Source organism: Bos taurus, chromosome 25, assembly GCF_002263795.3.
Source record: "Bos taurus isolate L1 Dominette 01449 registration number 42190680 breed Hereford chromosome 25, ARS-UCD2.0, whole genome shotgun sequence".
In the NCBI taxonomy this organism is placed as follows: Eukaryota; Metazoa; Chordata; class Mammalia; order Artiodactyla; family Bovidae; genus Bos; species Bos taurus.
Genome location: NC_037352.1, coordinates 2,753,803 through 2,772,144, shown reverse-complemented (window position 1 = coordinate 2,772,144; position 18,342 = coordinate 2,753,803). Strand labels below are relative to the sequence as shown.

At 43.4% G+C, this 18,342-nt stretch overlaps 1 protein-coding gene and 1 pseudogene across 4 annotated transcripts; both read right to left on the bottom strand.

The window, feature by feature from the left end:
* On the bottom strand, nucleotides 1-3,119 carry LOC104970114 (sorting nexin-17-like; annotated as a pseudogene).
* Nucleotides 3,120-3,182: 63 nt separating this feature from the next.
* Nucleotides 3,183-18,342, bottom strand: ZNF75A (zinc finger protein 75A). 4 transcript variants are annotated; one of them, XM_059881131.1, is made up of 9 exons: nucleotides 18,144-18,342; nucleotides 16,207-16,734; nucleotides 14,825-15,020; nucleotides 14,023-14,114; nucleotides 13,620-13,746; nucleotides 12,471-12,562; nucleotides 12,063-12,189; nucleotides 9,890-10,000; nucleotides 3,183-9,710 (listed from the first exon to the last, which is right to left on the bottom strand). In XM_059881131.1, exons 2-9 carry the CDS (start codon nucleotides 16,615-16,617, stop codon nucleotides 9,028-9,030), a joined length of 1,839 nt encoding a protein of 612 aa, XP_059737114.1. In that variant the 5' UTR covers nucleotides 16,618-16,734; nucleotides 18,144-18,342; the 3' UTR covers nucleotides 3,183-9,027. The 4 variants fall into 4 exon arrangements, with proteins under 4 accessions (XP_059737114.1, XP_059737115.1, XP_059737116.1 ...); XM_059881132.1 differs by having other exon boundaries at nucleotides 3,183-9,707; XM_059881133.1 differs by lacking the exons at nucleotides 12,063-12,189; nucleotides 12,471-12,562.

Genomic DNA, 18,342 nt, shown 5'->3' with positions numbered 1-18,342 from the left:
TTATAACTATTTAATTTTTTGAAGCTATTATAAACTATATTAATTCCAGTGTATAGAAAGAGAATTTGTTTGTTGACTTTGCATCATGTGATCTTACTAAATGTCCTTGCTCCAGAAACTCTGGTAGGGTCTTAGGATTTTCTACATTGACAATCATGTCACCTGTGAATAAGAACGTTTTGTTTTTCCTTTCCAATCTGGATGTTTTGTATTTCCTTTTCTTTCTTGATTGGACTGGCCAAGCCTTCCAGTACAATGCTAAACAGGAGTGACAGGAGTGGGTATTCTTCTTTTGTTCCTTAGCTCAGAGGGAAAGCATTCGGTTTCTGACAATTAAGTGTGATATGTACAATAGGGTTTGTTTGTTTGTTTTAGGCAGCAATCAGGCTGAATTTAATGATGGAGAGCTGGGCCAGACCACACACAGACCTCTGCCCAACCCCTTGACTCATGGCCCCTAGAAGCCAGAAGCAGCCTGGAGGGAACTGTAGTTCCTCCCCAGGCAGGTGGCCATGGTCCGGTGGACTTTGTGCAAAATACTAAATGCTAATTTGGCATTGAGGGCCAGCTCTAGGTGATCCTTTGTGTAGCCAGTCCCAGGATGGGGGACGGTGGGGGAAAAAGAGGTGGGTTAGGACGCCCCTGGCCGAGAGGAGAAAAGGGGACAAGAGAAAGGAAAATGCCCCGTTTGGGAGGCAGGTTGGGATATAGGCACAGGGCTAGTTTCTGAACATTCCCCCAGGGCAAAGGGCAAAGGGCAGATATCCGAGTGCTGGAGATCACAGGTACTCGTCTCCAATGCCCATAAAGGCGAAACTGCCGTGGATGTCACTAGCACTGGCATCTGTACCAGGCGTGCCAATCACCCGCAGGTTCACAGCACTCAGCTTGTTTGAGCGTTTGACCATGGACTCCCATGGCATCTGGTGACTCAAGCAGCAGTGGTGACTTCACGGCTTGCTGGCTGTCTGAGCATCTCAGGGTGCCCCCCACCCGCCGGTGCACCATCTTCCTGATACTGCCGCCAGATTGCTTCACCATCAGTTCATCTACCATGGACTGCAAGCAGATACTCATCATGATAGCCTGGGGGCTGGTGATGGTGACCCATTGTAGCTGGTCCTTGCTCATGAGGTATTCAAAAGCCAATTCCAGGTGTACCTCACCCCGGCCGAGGCTGCTTGTGCCTCAGCTTGGCAGTGGCACAGAGGAGGTGACCCACCAGCATCGCATGCGGGTGACCCGGAAGGAGACTTCACAGAGTTGCTGGCCAGGCAGGCGGAGCTGGAGGCTGAGCTCACTGTTGCCTGTGAGGGGCGAAGCGGCTTTGCACTCTCGCCTCCGCTCCTCAGCGCGTCTCCGCTGTCTCGCTCGCCATTTGCGGAGTGCAGGAGCCGGGTGCTTACAGACAGTCCTTCTCTGAGAAGACAGCCAAACAGGCATCAAAGCGCAAGTAGCCATAGTGCCGCAGTGTCTGGGCCAGCCGCAGGAACTCCTTCTTGGAGACCTCCTCCTGCAGTGATTTGAGCTGCTACTGTTCCTTGGCCACCAGGATCCACACACGCTTAATGTCTGCTACCATCTGAGCATAAAGCAGGTTCAGGCCAACCCGGTTCTCCATGACATTGTCGTCGTAGGTAGAGTCCAAATAACTCTTCCTTAGCAGAATCTTACAGTCTTGACTCTGAAGACTGGTAACAGACACATAAGGCAACTCAAACTCTTGCAACTTCCGTACAAACAAAAAGGCTCCATCCTATTTTTCTCGAACTAGAAAGAGACTGAAGTAGCTGATCAAGTCATCTGGAATATCCAGCATTGCAGCCACACCCTCCAGGACATATTCAGTCTGATCTGAAGTTAGCACGTTGACCAGAACTTTCTGCCCGTTGCTGAGTGGCATTTCCAAAGAGACCTCTTCTGTGAGGACCTCCTGCTGTGCCCGACGAAGGAAACTATTGAAGGTCTCACTGCTCCCAAGCAATGGGTCTTCCCGAACAGCTTGCATGTACTTCTCTAACTGCTGTCTCCTGTTTCACTCTGCCGGTGTCAAAGCCAAAAGCTTTTTTGGGGGAAATGCAGGAAGCACATTGGCCCCATATTCCTTCCGAAGCTGCTCGTGCAACCCCAGGAGCTGCCTGTTGCGCACGCAACACTGCAGGACTCCATTCACGTGAATGTTATAAACCACATTGGCTGAGCCGCCGCTCTCCTCGCTGTGTGACTCGGTTTCAAGAATGGAAGAGTACATATTCCCTGCAGCAGGGCCCGGCCGGGCTCCGGACTATGAGGGGCGAAGCGGCTTTGCACTCTCGCCTCCGCTCCTCAGCGCGTCTCCGCTGTCTCACTCGCCATTTGCGCAGTGCAGGGGCGGGGTGCTTACAATGGGTTTTTAAAAAGTAGATGCTCTTTGGGAGTTCCCTGGTGACCTAATGATTAGGATTTGGTGCTTTCAGTGCCATGGCCTGGGTCCAATCCCTGGTCAGGAAACTGGGATCCCACAACTTGTGGGAAAATTAATTATAAAAATAGACGCTCTTTTATAGGTTGAAGAAGTTCCATTCTTTTCCTAGTTCCCTGAGTTTGTCATAAATAAATGTTGTATTTTTGTCTGCATGTTACTACAGTTTCATTTTCAGGTTGCTAGTTGTGCTAATCTGAGGTAAAGGAATATCAGAGAACATAAATTGTAAATTCACTATCAGTTCTGTGATGCTTTGAATTCTACTGTTGTTCTCCAATTCACCTGCGATTAATAAAGTTGTCAAATAGCTGCTCCATGCATTTTACCCAAATTTTAAGGTTGTTGTCTATGTGAGAAAAAAGGTGAAGCATGCTTATTTTAACTTAGCCAGAGCTGGAACCCTAATACTATTAGTTTTTCTAGTGCTTTTCCAATCTTTATACAATATTCTTTCTTTCCTGTATTACTGGTTCTCCACTCTAACACCTAATCCCTGCTTCTGCAAATCGTCATAAATTAGTTTACTTCTTTTCAAAGCCTATACTTTATCTTCCTTTTTTTGTTGTCCACCATCTTCTTCCCTGTTCCACCTGCTAGTATTAATACTGGAAGTATACTTGTCATTAAGGAAATGAAGATAAAAACAGCATTATGATACATACTTACATCCCTTGTCACTTTTTAAATTGTGATATAAGATACATAATAAAATCCACAATTTAAAGTATTTAATTCAGCAGTTTATTAGTATATTTACATTTCATCATCACTAATTTCAGAACATTTTCTTCATCCCCTGAAAAAGCCCCGTATCTTTAGCAAACTCGACCCCCTGCAGCTTCCAGTTCCTGGAAAATACTAATTCACTTTTGCTCTCTAAAGATTTGTCTATTCTTGATATGTAATACATGTGACCTTTTATGTCTAACTACTTTCACTTAGCATGTTTTCAACATTCATCCATGTCACAGCATGTATCATAATTTCCTTTATTTTTATATTGCTAATAATATCCCGTTGTACAACTATAACATTTTTTATCCATTTATCAGTTGGTAGATTTTGGGGTCCTTTCTACTTCAGGGCTACTGTGACTAATGCTGCTATGTATGTTCATATATAAGGTTTTTTGTGGACATAAGATTTCATTTCTCTTGGGTATATACAATGCTTAGCAGTCGAATTGCTGGGACAAATGGAAATTCTATGTTTAACTTTTGAAGTTACTGATCAAATGTTTTCTTCAATGGCTGTACAATTTAAATTTCCACAAGCAGTGTGTGAGGGTTCTAATTTCTTCACATCCTTGATAACATGTATTAATCTTGGTTATAGCCACATTAGGGGAGGTTAAGTGGTATCTCAATGTTTTTTTGTTTCTTTGGCGAATTGTGAGATTTTATTTTCCCAATTAGGGGTCAAACCTGGGCCCTTGGTAGTGACAGAGCCTTAACCACTGAACTGCCAGGGAACTCAGTGTGATTTTGATTTGAATTTCCCTGAAGGCTAATGATGTTGAATGCCTGTTTATATGCTGACTGCCCAGTTGTATATCTTATTGTGAGAAATGTCTACTCAAATTCTTCAATAATAATCTCTCCACTACTGAGTTTCTTTAGTGTCAAGTAATGCTTCCTGAGATGATGTTTCTCATCATTTGGGGGTTTGTAGTTATAAAAACTTGACACAAGCTTTAAAAATACTCTTTTGGCAAGTAGGATATAATTGCTGATATACTAAAGTGCCCAACTTTTCATAAGAGTTGGCTTTCTGTCTTCATGACTTACTGAGAATGTAGCTAGATTTCTTATTTCTGCTCTAATGCTCTAATTATGTCTCTACTTATAATATTTTCTTAAAAATTATTGGAGATGCTCTCCAGATTGTGCAAATCCACTCACAAAATGTAAAGAGTTTAAATCAACCCAACCACATTAAAAAAAAAAACCCAACAAAACATTAAGGTATGTAAGACAGTAGAGTTGTGTTTTTCCTATTCTGTTTTTGGGAAGCTGTGGTTGGTCTTGAAGGTAAGGCAGAGTGGGAAACTGACCATGGAAAGCCAAAGTGCCAAACAAATGAATACAACAAATATTATACAAGTTGTTTAAACCATGGAGAAGGAGCCTAAAGAATGCCCACTTTATCCCCAATCCAGCATTCTTTAGAAGCAAAAATGCAAAACCAAAAATATTCATAAACATAAAATCTCAGCACCTAAAACAATGCTCCTGGCACATAAGTGCTCTATATCAGTATCTGATGTTGAATGAATAAATGAACATTCACAGTACATATCTCTCCAACAGTTTTAGGGAGCAAACATCCACAGGCAGAGATAAAGACAGAACCAGTTTTTGGCAGCACAGTTAATACATCAATTTGGGAATTAAAGGTGATAAATCCTAACTTATGGCACCAGGACTGGTTGCAAAAAACACTTTGTTGATTAAGTCAATAGTTATAAAGTAAGGTAAGCTGAACTGGCCATGAAGGCATCTGTCAAAGTAGTTTGCACCACACTTCTTGACTATTAGAACACTGACTGCTGAAGCACAGAATAATAACCTTAGAACAACAGAAAGAGTATCAAGGGAACAAGTGGACACCAACCAGGGAAAAGGAGAGAAACTTCATTAAGAGAATGTATGGTACCAAATAAGGAAAAAACTAGAATAGGAATATTAAATATCCACTTCATTTTTCATCTTAGCAGTTACTGAAATGTGATGGTTAAATGCTAATTGTAAAAAATACAATCAAACAGGAATGCTTAGAAGGAAGTGGATTACAAATTATAGTAAAAAGCATTTTTACTATAGTATTTTTAGCATTCATTTATACATTATTTCAAGAAAAAAAGGACCACCAATGAAAAGTAGGTAAATGAGGGCACTTTTTGAGCTTCAGTGTAAATGTCCCATATGAAAATGTTAAAAAGTAATTACTATTATTTTGTTCTTTGATGGCTTCTAGGAAACCAACAATTAACTATTACTACTGAACTCTTAATGAGTAAATCACACTGGGGCTTGTTAAAAGTTAGCAGTTGATCATGAAGTTTCAACTTTTAATAAGTTGCTCAAGTGATTATGACAGGCATCTAGTATTCCTTGTGGACCACCCTTATTATGAGGCATCAAGGCTGCTTGTTGGTTCTCATAAATGAATACCGTGGGGTGCGGAGGAGACCAAGAGGGTCCTCTTACAGAGTTATATTGAGAAGCTGTTGGTCAAGTTCTGGTAGCCCTCTGAGGGAGGAAAAGGCAGCTCCCATGTTCTCAATTAAGCTTGCGCCATGTGGAAACAGCCTCTGTTGACTGGGAATTCTTTTTCATAGACAGATTAGAGCAGAGACTATCAAGGATTTTTTATCTCTAACAAAGAAACTATTTATGCATGAAATGTCATAATGTCTGAGATTGGCTTCAAATATTCCAAAACAAAATATTCCAAATATTCCAAAACCCAGCCACCCACCCCAAACAAAATAAAAACAAAAACAATGGAGTGGGTAAATGTAAAAACTGGCAAAATTTTTAAAGCCTATATAAGGGTCATATTATTTTCTCTACTTTAGATATTTTGATAATTTCCATACTGAAAGAATTAAATAAGTATATATACAAGAACACTGTTCCTCTCCTACATATATTATCTTAAATCAGTTATTGCTCTCTATATTAGAATTATTTCAGTTACAATGAACAGAAATGCCAATCACATTGGCTTAAATAATAAGAAATGTATAGATTTATGTAGCTAAAAAGTCCAGTGCAATTCTAGGTATCAGGTGATGCTTGATCCTACAGCTCAGTGGTGTCTCTAAAACCTGAGTATCACCCTGCTCTGTCTGCTGTGGTGTTGGCTTCATTCTAAGGCTCATATTTCTCCTGTTTCAAGAAGACTGTCAACATCTCCAGGGTTACATGTGCCATCCAGCAAGTGCTGGATCTGTTCTAATGTTTCCAACAAGACAGGCCAGGTTATGCTGCAGAAACACACAGCACCAACATCCCAGTGTTTTAACACAATAAAAGTTTATTAATCCTTCCTACAAAGTCCATTACAGGTCTAGGGAACTCTCCAGAACAGGTACTGCTCCCCATTGTTGGGTGCTTGGCATTCCAGACTGTTCTGAATTTTGTCTCCTCTTCTATATGCTTACATGGCTGAGGCAGGAAAAAACAGCATTAGGGTCCTGCACCAACAAGTAAATGTTTCAGCCAAGAAGTGAGACCTCTGCACGTAACCCACTGCTCAAAACTATGTCTGGACCCTAACTGCAAGAAGCAAAAACATCTAACCATTCCCTTCTTACTGTTCACTAGGATACAAGGTCCATGAGGATAAACATTTTGTATCCTTGTCCACTACTGTATCCTTACTTTAGAAGAGTACCTGGGCGCATAACAAGATCTCATTAACTTGAATGAATGAATGTAGCACCAGCAAGAAATCCAAACCTGTATATATTGGGAGGAGAGACAAGAATCCCAGGGGTTTAAGACCAAGGATGTTCAGTAAGATCCATACAGACCAGAGCTGCAAAGCTACCTGCACTTAGGAAATAATACTTGCTAGAGTTCATCTTAGGGAAGATAATGAAATCCTGCTGAGAGAGACACACCATCAGGTCAGGTGACTTACACCATAAAGCACTGAAGCCAAGGAACAAATCAACTGAGCAAACCACCACAAGTGCTCAGCTCCTGGAAGAAGCTGCAACAGCCACAAATGGATCTGCTCCTTCAGTGTGGTCAGTCTACCCAACACACCACTGTGGCTCAGAGGAAAGAGAAGGATGTGTACAGTGTCTGAGACCCCACTATCAGATCATCAGGTGCTTTTCCTTCATCAATCCCTCTAATCCTCAGAGAACCCTGAGTTAAGCATTATCTCTATTTCACAAAGAAAATGGAGATTTAAGAATGTTTCAGTAACCAATCAAGAAACAGGCATGTTTTACTAGCTAGAAACAATATATCATCCAGGCTGGCTGGACCGGAACAACATATAGATCAGTTCTGCTGATCCTGCCTTCAGGCCTGACTGATGCAGCTAAGTTGACAGCCAACAGACCCACTAACTATGTGGTTGTAACAAGCCTCTGGATCTCTTTAAGCCTAACTTCCTTACTTTATAAAGTCAGAGATTTGGGAGAGATAATTTAACTCCTTTCCTGATTACACCTAGATGCTTTACCAGGAACATATCTGCATCACTGAGCAGATAAAAGGGGGAGTTACAAGAAAACTCACAACCTAAGGAGATTTCTAGCAATCTATCAAATTCGTAACCTAAGGCTGTTACCTGAAAGGATGGAGAAAACAGGAGTAGGATGTCCTTGCCTGCTTAACAGTTACAGTGTAAGTTAACCAATGTAGAGGTGCATTTGTCCATCCTTGCCTGCCACCCAGCATTAGCTCCCCTTTTGGGAACTTGGTCTCCAGCTCACTGGATTCCCAGAATAACATGCCCAGGGAGCCACAAGATCCTGGTGCAGAAAACACTCTAGTTCCCAGACAAATGTAACTCTCTCCTTGTTCTTAACAACAAACAAAAACCAAATTAAAATGCAAACAGATAAAAACCTGAGAAGATGATCCTGAATTCCCATTAATTTCCATTTAGACCTTGAAAAAAAGTGCTCATTTTCATGGCTGTTTTATCCTATTGATATTGTGATATAAAGAGTCTAGTTTCTTTTATTGCAGAAAGTTCTTCTTTACATGGCTAAAGATTCCAACCTGTTTCCATTCTATCTCCTTCTTAGAGGTGCTCTCCCTTTTCAAGAGGCATAAAATAGTGATTAATTCACCAGCAGAGAGGCATAAAATAGTGATTATATGTGTTCATCTGGATAGAATCGATATTGCTGAAGAAAATATTTCATCAGAGTAAAAATTATACTAATAGGATTCAAGAGCTGCATTTGCTAAAAAGTTAACCAAGGAACTCAATGTCCAAATTTGTGAACAACGCCCAATGATGGGACACTTAAGAAAATCCAATTAGGTTCTTCAAAAGTTTTACATTACAATTCATTTTTGCCCATGAGATTATTGAAACTGGCAAACCTGGAAGACAACGGTATGCAACTAAACATGCATATTATTGCTTTTTGTTTTGGAAGACCATGCTATAATACAAATGTGTCCATCATATGAAGTTTGAGTGCCTTGGGAAATCAATGCAAACCAACAATATTTACCTCTGTGGCCAAAAAAGATTATTTCATAGCTGCATCTGCTATGCAAAGCTGAATTTGCTGTTTTGCTATATACATCCCCAAACAGCTTTTCGCTTTCCTCAGAATGTTCTTAGAACACCTCTCCTGCTAAGGAATTCCCTGGAAGCTTTTAGTAAAAATAGCAAGTAGTGCAACTACTAACAAATCCTTTGAAGAGTCAACCTTGATTCCTTCTATGACACATGTTTATATCCCAAAGTTTCCTGATGAAAAATTCTTCATGCTTCATAATTTTGTATTTTTCTTAACTTTAAAGTCAAGTTCCACTTGATAAATTTCTTTAGACTGAGGACACTGAACAAACGTCCCTTTACTGGTGGAGTTTCTGGTGTCTAAGAAGGCTTGAGCGTCTGCTGAAGTTCCTCCTGCACGTGGTACAGGTGTAAGGCTGCTCACCTGTGTGAGTTCTCCGATGTTTAATAAGGTGGCAATTTTGATTGAATTTTTTCCCACATTCATGACAAGTAAAGGGCTTCTCTCCAGTGTGAGTTCTTTGGTGTGTGTGGAGATTTGTCTTTTGACTGAAGCCTTTCCCACACCATGAGCATTTATATGGTTTTATTCCTTGGTGTGTTGTTAAGTGCTTATTAAGATCAGAGCTCCACCTAAACCTCTTATCACATTGTTGACATTTATATGGTTTCTCTTCCGTGTGAACTCTCTGGTGTTTAATGAGGTCAGAGCTAACTCTGAAGCTTTTCCCACATTCCTGGCATTTAAAAGGCCTTTCTGCTGCACGTTCTTTCTTCTGAAGATCCATAAGTTTCAGCAGCTCTTGTTTCCAGGTTGAAAGTTTCTTTTTTTTCTTCACCGGAAAATCTCGGTGCAATTTCCCCACCCTATGCACATCACCATGATTTTCTTTACCAATTGTTTTCTGGGGAACTTTCAATCTGGCCTTTCTTGATGCTATAGCTACTGGTGCTTGTATTTCTAAGTCAGAAAGACATAGAGACTGAATATTTTCAGTGTCATTTTTAAGCTTCAGCCCTGCTGGAATAAATGTGAGAAACAGCTTACTATATGTCAGAGCAAGTAAACCATAGTAAATGAAAAGAAAAACTGGACAAACACTAATTTTTAAAAAAATAGATAAGCAGAACTATAAAATGTGAAATCCTTGCAAAGATTCCTATCATGGCACATTTCCCTTCTTCCCATGGTCTACTTACCTGCAGGCAGCTCTTCAGAACTGTCCTTGAACTCCAGGGGTCTTTGAACCCATGGCTCTTCTCCTTGCTCTAGACAGGAGATCACTTTAGGTTTGGGGAGCACAAATAATGCTGTGAAACAGAAAAACTGAGGTCAAAGACTGGTAACTTAACAACAGTTCACTAATTTCAAACTATTTCAGGAACAGCAAAGGATGCTTGAATAGTTTACAACACCAAATCTCATATCAGGTTTATAACATACTTCATTGGTGGATGGATATGCAAAGCAGAGACTGAGAAATAAACCTGAGCTGGACCAGTGAAAAAGATATAGGGCACAGAAATATAGTGCATGATCCCCATCTTCTGCTACCAAGAATATCCCACATTCTACTAAGGTAGAATCAAACTGCAAAGGCTGCAAGAAATACACACACTAGTCCTATTAACTATTCAATTCAGTTCAGTCACTCAGTCGTGTCCGACTCTTTGCGACCCCGTGAATCACAGCACGCCAGGCCTCCCTGTCCGTCACCAACTCCCAGAGTTCACCCAAACTCATGTCCATTGAGTCAGTGATGCCATCCAGCCATCTCATCTTCTGTCGTCCCCTTCTCCTCCCGCCCCCAATCCCTCCCAGCATTAGGGTCTTTTCCAGTGAGTCAACTCTTCACATGAGGTGGCCAAAGCACTGTAGGTTCAGCTTCAGCATCAGTCCTTCCAATGAACACCCAGGACTGATCTCCTTTAGGATGGACTGGTTGGATCTCCTTGCAGTCCAGGGGACTCTCAAGAGTCTTCTCCAACACCACAGTTGAAAAACAGGAAGACTTAAACTAGATAAGTCCAGGTTCAGGGGAGTCAATGCAAAGGTCCGTGGGTGGAGTATCAGGCATAAATGATACATGCCATCATTACTTTTATTTAGTAAAAGTTCAACAAAATAACTAAATAAAACTAACTTTTTATTTAGTCCTCAAGCACCAAACACTGGACTAGAAAAGATTTCTACCACTCCTATAGCTCACTGGTTCACATCCAGGTGGAAGAAACAGACAAGAATTACTTAGTGGACTTTCTCAAAATCTTACTGCCAAGTATGGAAAGTATTCATCACTCAGTCATACCATAAATATGTAGTGAGTGGCTATGGTGCACCAGGCACCCTCTATGTGCCAGGGACATAGTGCTAAATAAATCAAGTCCCCTGATCTCAAAAAGCTTATATTCTTGTGCAGAGTGAAACAATCTAACATCAACAGACGAGCAAATAAAATGTCAGGAAGTGATACATGTTTTGAAGAAAACTAAGGGAGGGTAAGAGAACATTTTAAGATTCTGCTTCTGTGAAGCTACTTGAGATATAAAGTTGTATAAAAAGTCTCCTTAAGTAACATCTGAGCAGAACCCTAAAATGAGGATTTTGTCATGAGGCAGAAATGTGGGCCAGGCAGAGGGAAGGAGGAAGAAATGAGCACATCAAGTCCATGAAACAAGATGAGTAGTGTGACTAGAGGGTCCAGAGCAAGGGCACAAGTGGCAGGAGACGACAGCAGGTTGATGAGGAAGGGCCAGACCTTGGAGGGTCCTGGGTCTTGGTAAGGAACCTGGATTTATTCTGAACGTTATGAGAAGTTATTGTAAGGTTTGAAGCAGAAAATGTCATGATCTGGTCAGGTTTTTAAAAGACTCTGGCTGCCACATAGGAAACAGACTGTGAGAGGGCAGGCAGTGGGTGCCAGGAAGAACATACTGAGGTAAACCTCGATAGAGATGCTGCTACCTAAGACCAGGATGCTACGAGCACAAGAAGCTGAGATGTGACACTCAGGCTACACTGTGAGGTGGAACCAAGAGTGCTAGACTTCGTGGGGTATTATAGCAGATCGAGGTAAAGGGTGACTGGACATTGCTTGCTCTGAGCAAGTGGATGAATGGGGATGCCTTTTACAGAAATGAGAAAGATGTAAGGGCAAGTTTAGATGGAAGAAGAGATCAAGAATTCCAACAGTATAAGGAATGTGTACTGGGGAAAAGCTCCCTGGTGATCTGGTGATCCCTGCCTACACCATCTTATTGAGAACCAGTCAGCTACTAGAACAGAGACTCTCTCACAAGGGTGCATCCTCAGTATGCCAACAACAGGACAGTTTAGTCCACTCCTAGGCAAAGTGAAGGGGAGAAACTTTACCTAGAAAGATGACACTCTCATAGTTTTCTTGCATTACGTCATTGTAGAGGGCCTTCTGAGTGGGATCCAGTAACTCCCATTCTTCCTGGGAAAAATACATGGCCACTTCTTCAAATGTCAACAAGCTCTAAAGAAGAGAATGGGCTTCAGCTCAGTACTTGCCACTACAGAAGCAGCCCAATCTTCTAAGCCATGAACTACAAGGTAAGCCAGTCACTAAAGGAACTAATAGCACATGAATTATTTTAAAGCAAGATGGCAGAAAGTAGGCAAGGGATCAGCAAACAGCCCAGGAGGTACTCAGTTCCCCAGGGGGAACATCTGGGACACCTCTGAGCACCTGCTGGGCAGGGCAGGTCATGGGCAGCAGGGAGAGGCAGCCCCAAGAAGCTGAAAAGTACAGCTCACCTGGGACTCAGGCAGAATGAGCTCAGGTGCCACTGTCCACTCACTGGTATTTGTCTGCTTAGGAAAGGCTAGGAGCTGGTGAGCAGGCACAGCTGTGGAAGAACAAGAAAATCTCTCTCCCTCCCATCTTTGAACATCCTAGGCTTAATTCAAAAGTATAGAAGATCCTGATTCTTTCAGTTGAGATAGAACAACTTTACAAGTGTTACATGGTACCGAGAAGTAGCTATCTCATTTTAAACAAGCATCTACTAGCCCCTAAGACAGGTTTCCCACTTGACTCTTCAGTTTTCACGAGTGAAGTTAAGAAAAGGAAATCTTTTTTTCTTTACATGACATGAATTCTTCAGAGTTGGACAAAACTTAGAGGTGTTGTACAATGCAGTACGGAGTCCAATGTGCCAGGTACAGAAAACCCAAAGGTCGGAATGAGTTTGGTGAGTTCAAGAAACAGCAAGACCAGTGTGGCTAAAGAAGACTGAGCAGGGCAGGAGTGGCAGACTAGGGGAGGAAAGTGAAGCGGGGCCAGAACTTGGGGGTTCCTGGGTGACTCTATAAGGAGTTTGGATTTATTTTGAATGTGTGAAAAATCACGGTAAGGCTTTGATGTTGAGCCATGTTCTGATATGAACTGGTTTTTTAAAGGATTCTGGCTGCTGTGTGAACAGACTGCAGGCAGGGAGGAATGCTGGCAGGGGGTGCCAAGTATGGAGGTGGACATTATTAGAGACTGCCGCTGCTTACACCACAATGCTAAAGCACAGGAGGCTGAGACTTGGTTGGACTCAGGCCACACGGGAAGGTAGAGCCAAGAGAACTAGTGATGCATTAGTACTACCGGGGTTGGAACAGATTGGTGCAAAGGATGACCACAAGTTTTCTAGCCTAAAATACTGGGTGAAGGAAAGATAAGAGAAGAGCGATTTTGAGGGAAAAAGAGAAGGATCAAGATTTAGGATAAGGAATGAGTATGTACACGTGTTAAAAGCTTGCTGGTGATCTGGTGTACCTTTTCCCTGCCCACACCATCTAGTTGAGAACCAGTCAGCTACTAGAACAGACTCTCACAAGGGTGCATTCTCAGTACCCCCCAAAACAGGACAGATTAGTCCACTGCTGTGCAAAGGGAAGGGGAAAAAGAAACTTTACCTAGAGAGATGACAGTCTCATAGTTTTCTTGCATTACATCATTGTAGAGGGCCTTCTGAGTGGGATCCAGTAACTCCCATTCTTCCTGGGAAAAATACATGGCCACTTCTTCAAATGTCAATAAGCTCTAAAGAAGAGAATGGGCTTCAGCCAAGTACTTGCCACTTCAAAAGTGGCCCAACCTTCTGAGCCATGAACTGCATGGTAAGCCAGTCACTAAAGGAACTAACAGCACATAAATTAATTTTAAGTGAGATAGTAGAAAGGAAGTAAGCACGGGATCAGCAAACAGGTGCCCAAAGTCCTGAGAAAATCTGCGTTAAGTCCTCTGAGCATCTGCTGGGCAGGGTGGGTCATGGGCAGCAGGGAGAGGTAGCCCAAGATTCTGGAAAGCACAGCTCACCTGGGACTCAGGCAAGACAAGCTCAGGTGCCACTGTCCAGTCTTTGGTGTCTGTCTGCTCAGGAAAGGCTAGGATCCGGTGAGCAGGCCCCACTGTGGGTGAAATGGAGCCATAGTAAATATTTCTTGCTTATGTTTCTAATATGCTATGGTCAGTTCTAAAAGACAGAAGACCCTGATTTTTTCAGGATTGATGAGATGTTTTATAAGCATGTGGTGCACAGAAATGGCTTTCTCCTTGTTAATGAGAACCAAGTATCTACCAGCCTCTACAACAGGTGCCCCAGTTTCCACAAGCAAAATTAACAAAAGAAAACTCTTTTTATTATTTTCCTCTGATGACATAAATTGGTCACCTTGGCAAACTTTAAACATATTTGCAAATGAAGTACTCAAGGACTCCAGTATACAGTAGGAAATAGTTTTTAAATCATTTATTACTTTTTCCTTGGTACACAGTAGTATACACATTCTATTACTAACATTCTGTCACTAACCACCCATTCTGATCCAGATTTCTTCTGTATTTTCAAGATGAGGTGAGCCAGACCATCTTTACTTTTCTAAAAACAATTGCTGGTGTTATTACCAGGGTTCTGCGGTTGGGAGATTTCTGTATCTTAGGCCAACCCCCACCCTCAACCCCACATGACCTATTCTACCGCCACCTGGGGGGCATCCTAATTGCTAATGTAGCTGCATTAGTAGATCCACAGGGCAGGGTAACCAGAAAGTGCACACACATTCTGGCTTAAATTATATCCCACCTCCCAGGAGAAGAAAAGTAACATGAAGATCCTTACCCCTCTCACATACGGGCTCAGGTTCTTTGTGGGTATTCCTGCTCAGTGGCTCTTGTAGACCCTGGTGTATATTCCAAACTTCTTCCTCCAGGGACATGCCCACTGGCTGGGACTCTGCTGGCTTCAGCTGGAAGCCTGGGGCCTCTGCTGCTTCTCCCAAGAGCACTGCCTCCTTTCCCAGCTCCTGGACTGCAACCTAGAAATAACCCCCATACTTGTTACCACAGAACTGACTTTTGGTTTGGGCTTGATGGGAGAGGGAGGAAAAAGCAGAGAGTGCAGACTGCGGGGAAAGAGGGAGACGCTGAAGGAAATGACACAAAGACCTAGAGATACCAGCCACCAATTTTCCACAAGAACAATCCATACACAACATAGGAAAACTGGGAGAAACCAGTAAAGGGTGTAGTTACTGCCAGCTCTCCAAGACAGCAGTCCCACTCTCTGAATTCAGCCCAGTTCAGCCCACTAACAGGGTTGCACAGGCCACCTGTTCTCATGCTGCCTTGACAGGCTTTCTCTCCCAACTTAGATCCTTGCCTTAGTGGTTTCCTGTCTTTTCTCAGAAGATTAAGGAATTGAATTTAAAAGTTGTCCTGTCAACCAGATTTTCCACATAGTCAGGGAAGATTCTTAAAGACAATGGGGATGAAATGGAGAAAAAAGCGGGTAAGAGAAATGGCTCTGTCCTATCCCCAAATGATTTTGATACAAAACACGTGCCCTCCTGGTATTCACAGTGGGCCTGAGGCCAGCTGGTGAGCTGTCACCTGCCCAAGGGCATGTCCTGGATCCCCACTCAGAGCAGAGCCAGGAACAACCACTGAGAGAGGGCAGTGGAGGCTCTCGCCTATGGTACAGAGGACACTATCCCTCAGGGTCTTTCTTCTCTCAGCTACTCTGCTGGGATTTCAAATCTTTCTTTCTCTGTGTTCTTTCTACTTTTTCCCCTTCCTGGGCAGTTGTCCCCTAGTCGTTTGGTTTGTTCCTTCTCTGTCGTATCTTCGCTCTCTTTTGGTCTCTCAGAGATCTTTCATTTCTGATCTGTCCTGAACTCTCCAGCTCCTTAGTGCTTTTTGTATGTTTCTAAGAATTTGAGGTCCATCTCCTTGGCCAAGCCAGACTAGGCTCATTACCCTCAACACACCCTGGCTCCAAAGAGAGCAAAACTCAACTCTGTCCCTAAGGCCAGGGAAGTCTCTACCAGGATCTCTGAATCCTATGGGCTGACTAAGGCTGCGGGTCTGTGCTTTCAGGTCCTGCTTCACAAGTGCTAAAGGAGCAATCCAATAGTGACCTAATCCATTTTTTCTCCCAATTAACTGCCCCAGTATATCCACCTTCACTCTATTTCACTGCACATCAAGAATCTTTCTCCTCACCCCATTCCTTGTTTGGCCAGTTTCCTTTTTCAAGTGTTCTACCAGGACCACAGCCTCCTCGATGCTCTGTGGATGTTGCTTCTTTAAGAGAGTCTGGGTGTCCCCGGGCAGAATGGTCAGGAACTGCTCTAGCACCACAAGTTCCAAGATCTGCTCTTTTGAATGAATCTCTGGCCTCAGCCACTGACGGCATAATTCTTGAAGCTGGTCAACTACCTCCCGGGGTCCAGCTGCTTCATGATAGAGGAAGTTCCGGAAGTGCTGGTGAGACCTCTCAGGACTGAGACTGTCCGTCTGTGGGGCATGTTTCTTATGCTGACTGGCGTTCTCTGCCACAGGTCCTTTGGTCTCCCAAAGAGCTCTGATCTGAGGGTTCGAGAACTCAGCCACCTTCAGATCTACTGTCATCATTCTTCTCCAGGAACAATTCTGCTCCTGTATTAGACACCCCACCAGCGGCTACCTCTGACAACTGAAGCCCGATCTGGTTTTGAATAAAACCAATAAAAGGATCTTCTTCCTAAGGCACTGAGAGCAGAAACAAGCTCACGTCAGTAAGATATTGTCACATGAACTTTATTACTTGCTACTTATTATGAGAAAAATGACCTTTAAAAATCAACTGCCAGGCCTGTGTTTTGCTCCTTTTCTATTAACCAACTGAATACAGCACAGCTTATTAAAGACAAATTCCAGTAAGTCACTTCTCCTTCTCAAAAGAAAAAAATAAATCAGGAAAGGTTAGCAAGTGAAAAACCTAGTACCCACTGGCTCCCACGAGTTTTGGGATTATCCAAATATTTAACTCATGCACTTCTTATGCCATCCTCTCCATGTCAAAAAAAGATTAGGAGAATATTCTGAGTTTCTCTTAAAATGTCAACATATCATCCTAATCTTCTGTCTTTGGTAAGTGGGTACACTTGTATTACCCTTCATCCTCTTGAGATGGAAACCTTCGCTTCCTGGACCATTTGAGGTGCTACTTTCCATTGTGATTACTGCCAGGAGAGCTGAAACTATGAGACCAGAGTAGAAGGAAAGTAATTAGGAAAACTGGAGCCTTATTTTCTTGAAAAAAGCATCTCCCAAGGGAGTCTCCTGGGGGTCCAGTGATTAAGAATCCACACTTCCAGTGCAGGGGGCAAGGGTTTGATCCCTGGTCAGAGAATTCAGATCTCATATTTCCCAAAGTACAGCAAAAAAAAAAAAAAAAGGGATGCCCACAAGAAATCAACTAACTGAAAACATTCTTGACATTTCTTTGCAAGACGTGTAAAGAAAACTATGCACAAGATTTATACGTGTATTTTGAATTTGATCTAGGAAAAATTACAGGTGACCCTTGTTCACAAAATGTTTATCCAAATGTCAAGCAGATAAAAAAGGAGAGCATGTGAGCTGGTGATGATTACTTTCAGCTTTTCCAAGGGTCATTTAGACCTCTGAGCAAGGCCTGGTGAATCTCACTTTCCCTGAGGTTACCCAGCAGAAATGGCACAGAAATTCTGCCCAGGAAGCCGCGGTATCTACAAAAGGCCGGCTCCCTATGCCCACTCGGCTCAGGGGGCACGGGGGACACTTAACAAACTTTTGCATCACAGAGGCTGATCTCTGAGGGGAGGACTCTCGTTTCTCCCGCGGTCACATCAGCCAGTATAGGAAACGCCGGCGGAGGCGGGAAAGTGGACACGACTCGGGGCGCGTCCGCGAGCACTGGGCCTGCAGGCAGTGTCCGAGCGGGTTTCAGCCGCGCGGGCCCGGGCGCCACCCGCGCAAAGGGTGCAGAGCGGCCTCAGGAACCTGACGTCGGGCCTCGCCCGGGGTAGTTTGGCCGACCGGCTCCGACCACCCGCCTTGCAGCGGCCGCGAGCAGTGACAGGCGTCTCTCGGCGGCTCCGGAGCCGGCGCTGAAGGGGAAGCCGCTTCCAGGTTACCTCAGACAGCCTGGCTTCGTGGAAGCCGTTCCCTCTTCCCGGGGTTCAACCGCAAGCCGCCAAGCGTCTAACCGCCGCTCTGAGGAGCACAACCCCCGGCTCCACGCCACTCAGAGGCGGGTCCTGGGGCGCAGGTCTGGAACCACTTAGGCCCACCTAGCCGCTCTACCTCTTCTGCTGGCCGCCTGGCGCCAAGATC

Excerpts from the sequence above, each read along its gene's own strand:
- ZNF75A (XM_059881131.1), bottom strand. The coding sequence starts at position 16,617 with ATGATGACAGTAGATCTGAAGGTGGCTGAGTTCTCGAACCCTCAGATC. Across the intron at positions 14,115-14,824 it reads TGAGCCCGTATGTGAGAGGG|TGGGGCCTGCTCACCGGATC; the intron begins GTAAGGATCTTC and ends TTTCACCCACAG. Across the intron at positions 12,190-12,470 it reads TCATTCTGCCTGAGTCCCAG|AGCTTGTTGACATTTGAAGA; the intron begins GTGAGCTGTACT and ends TCTCTTCTTTAG.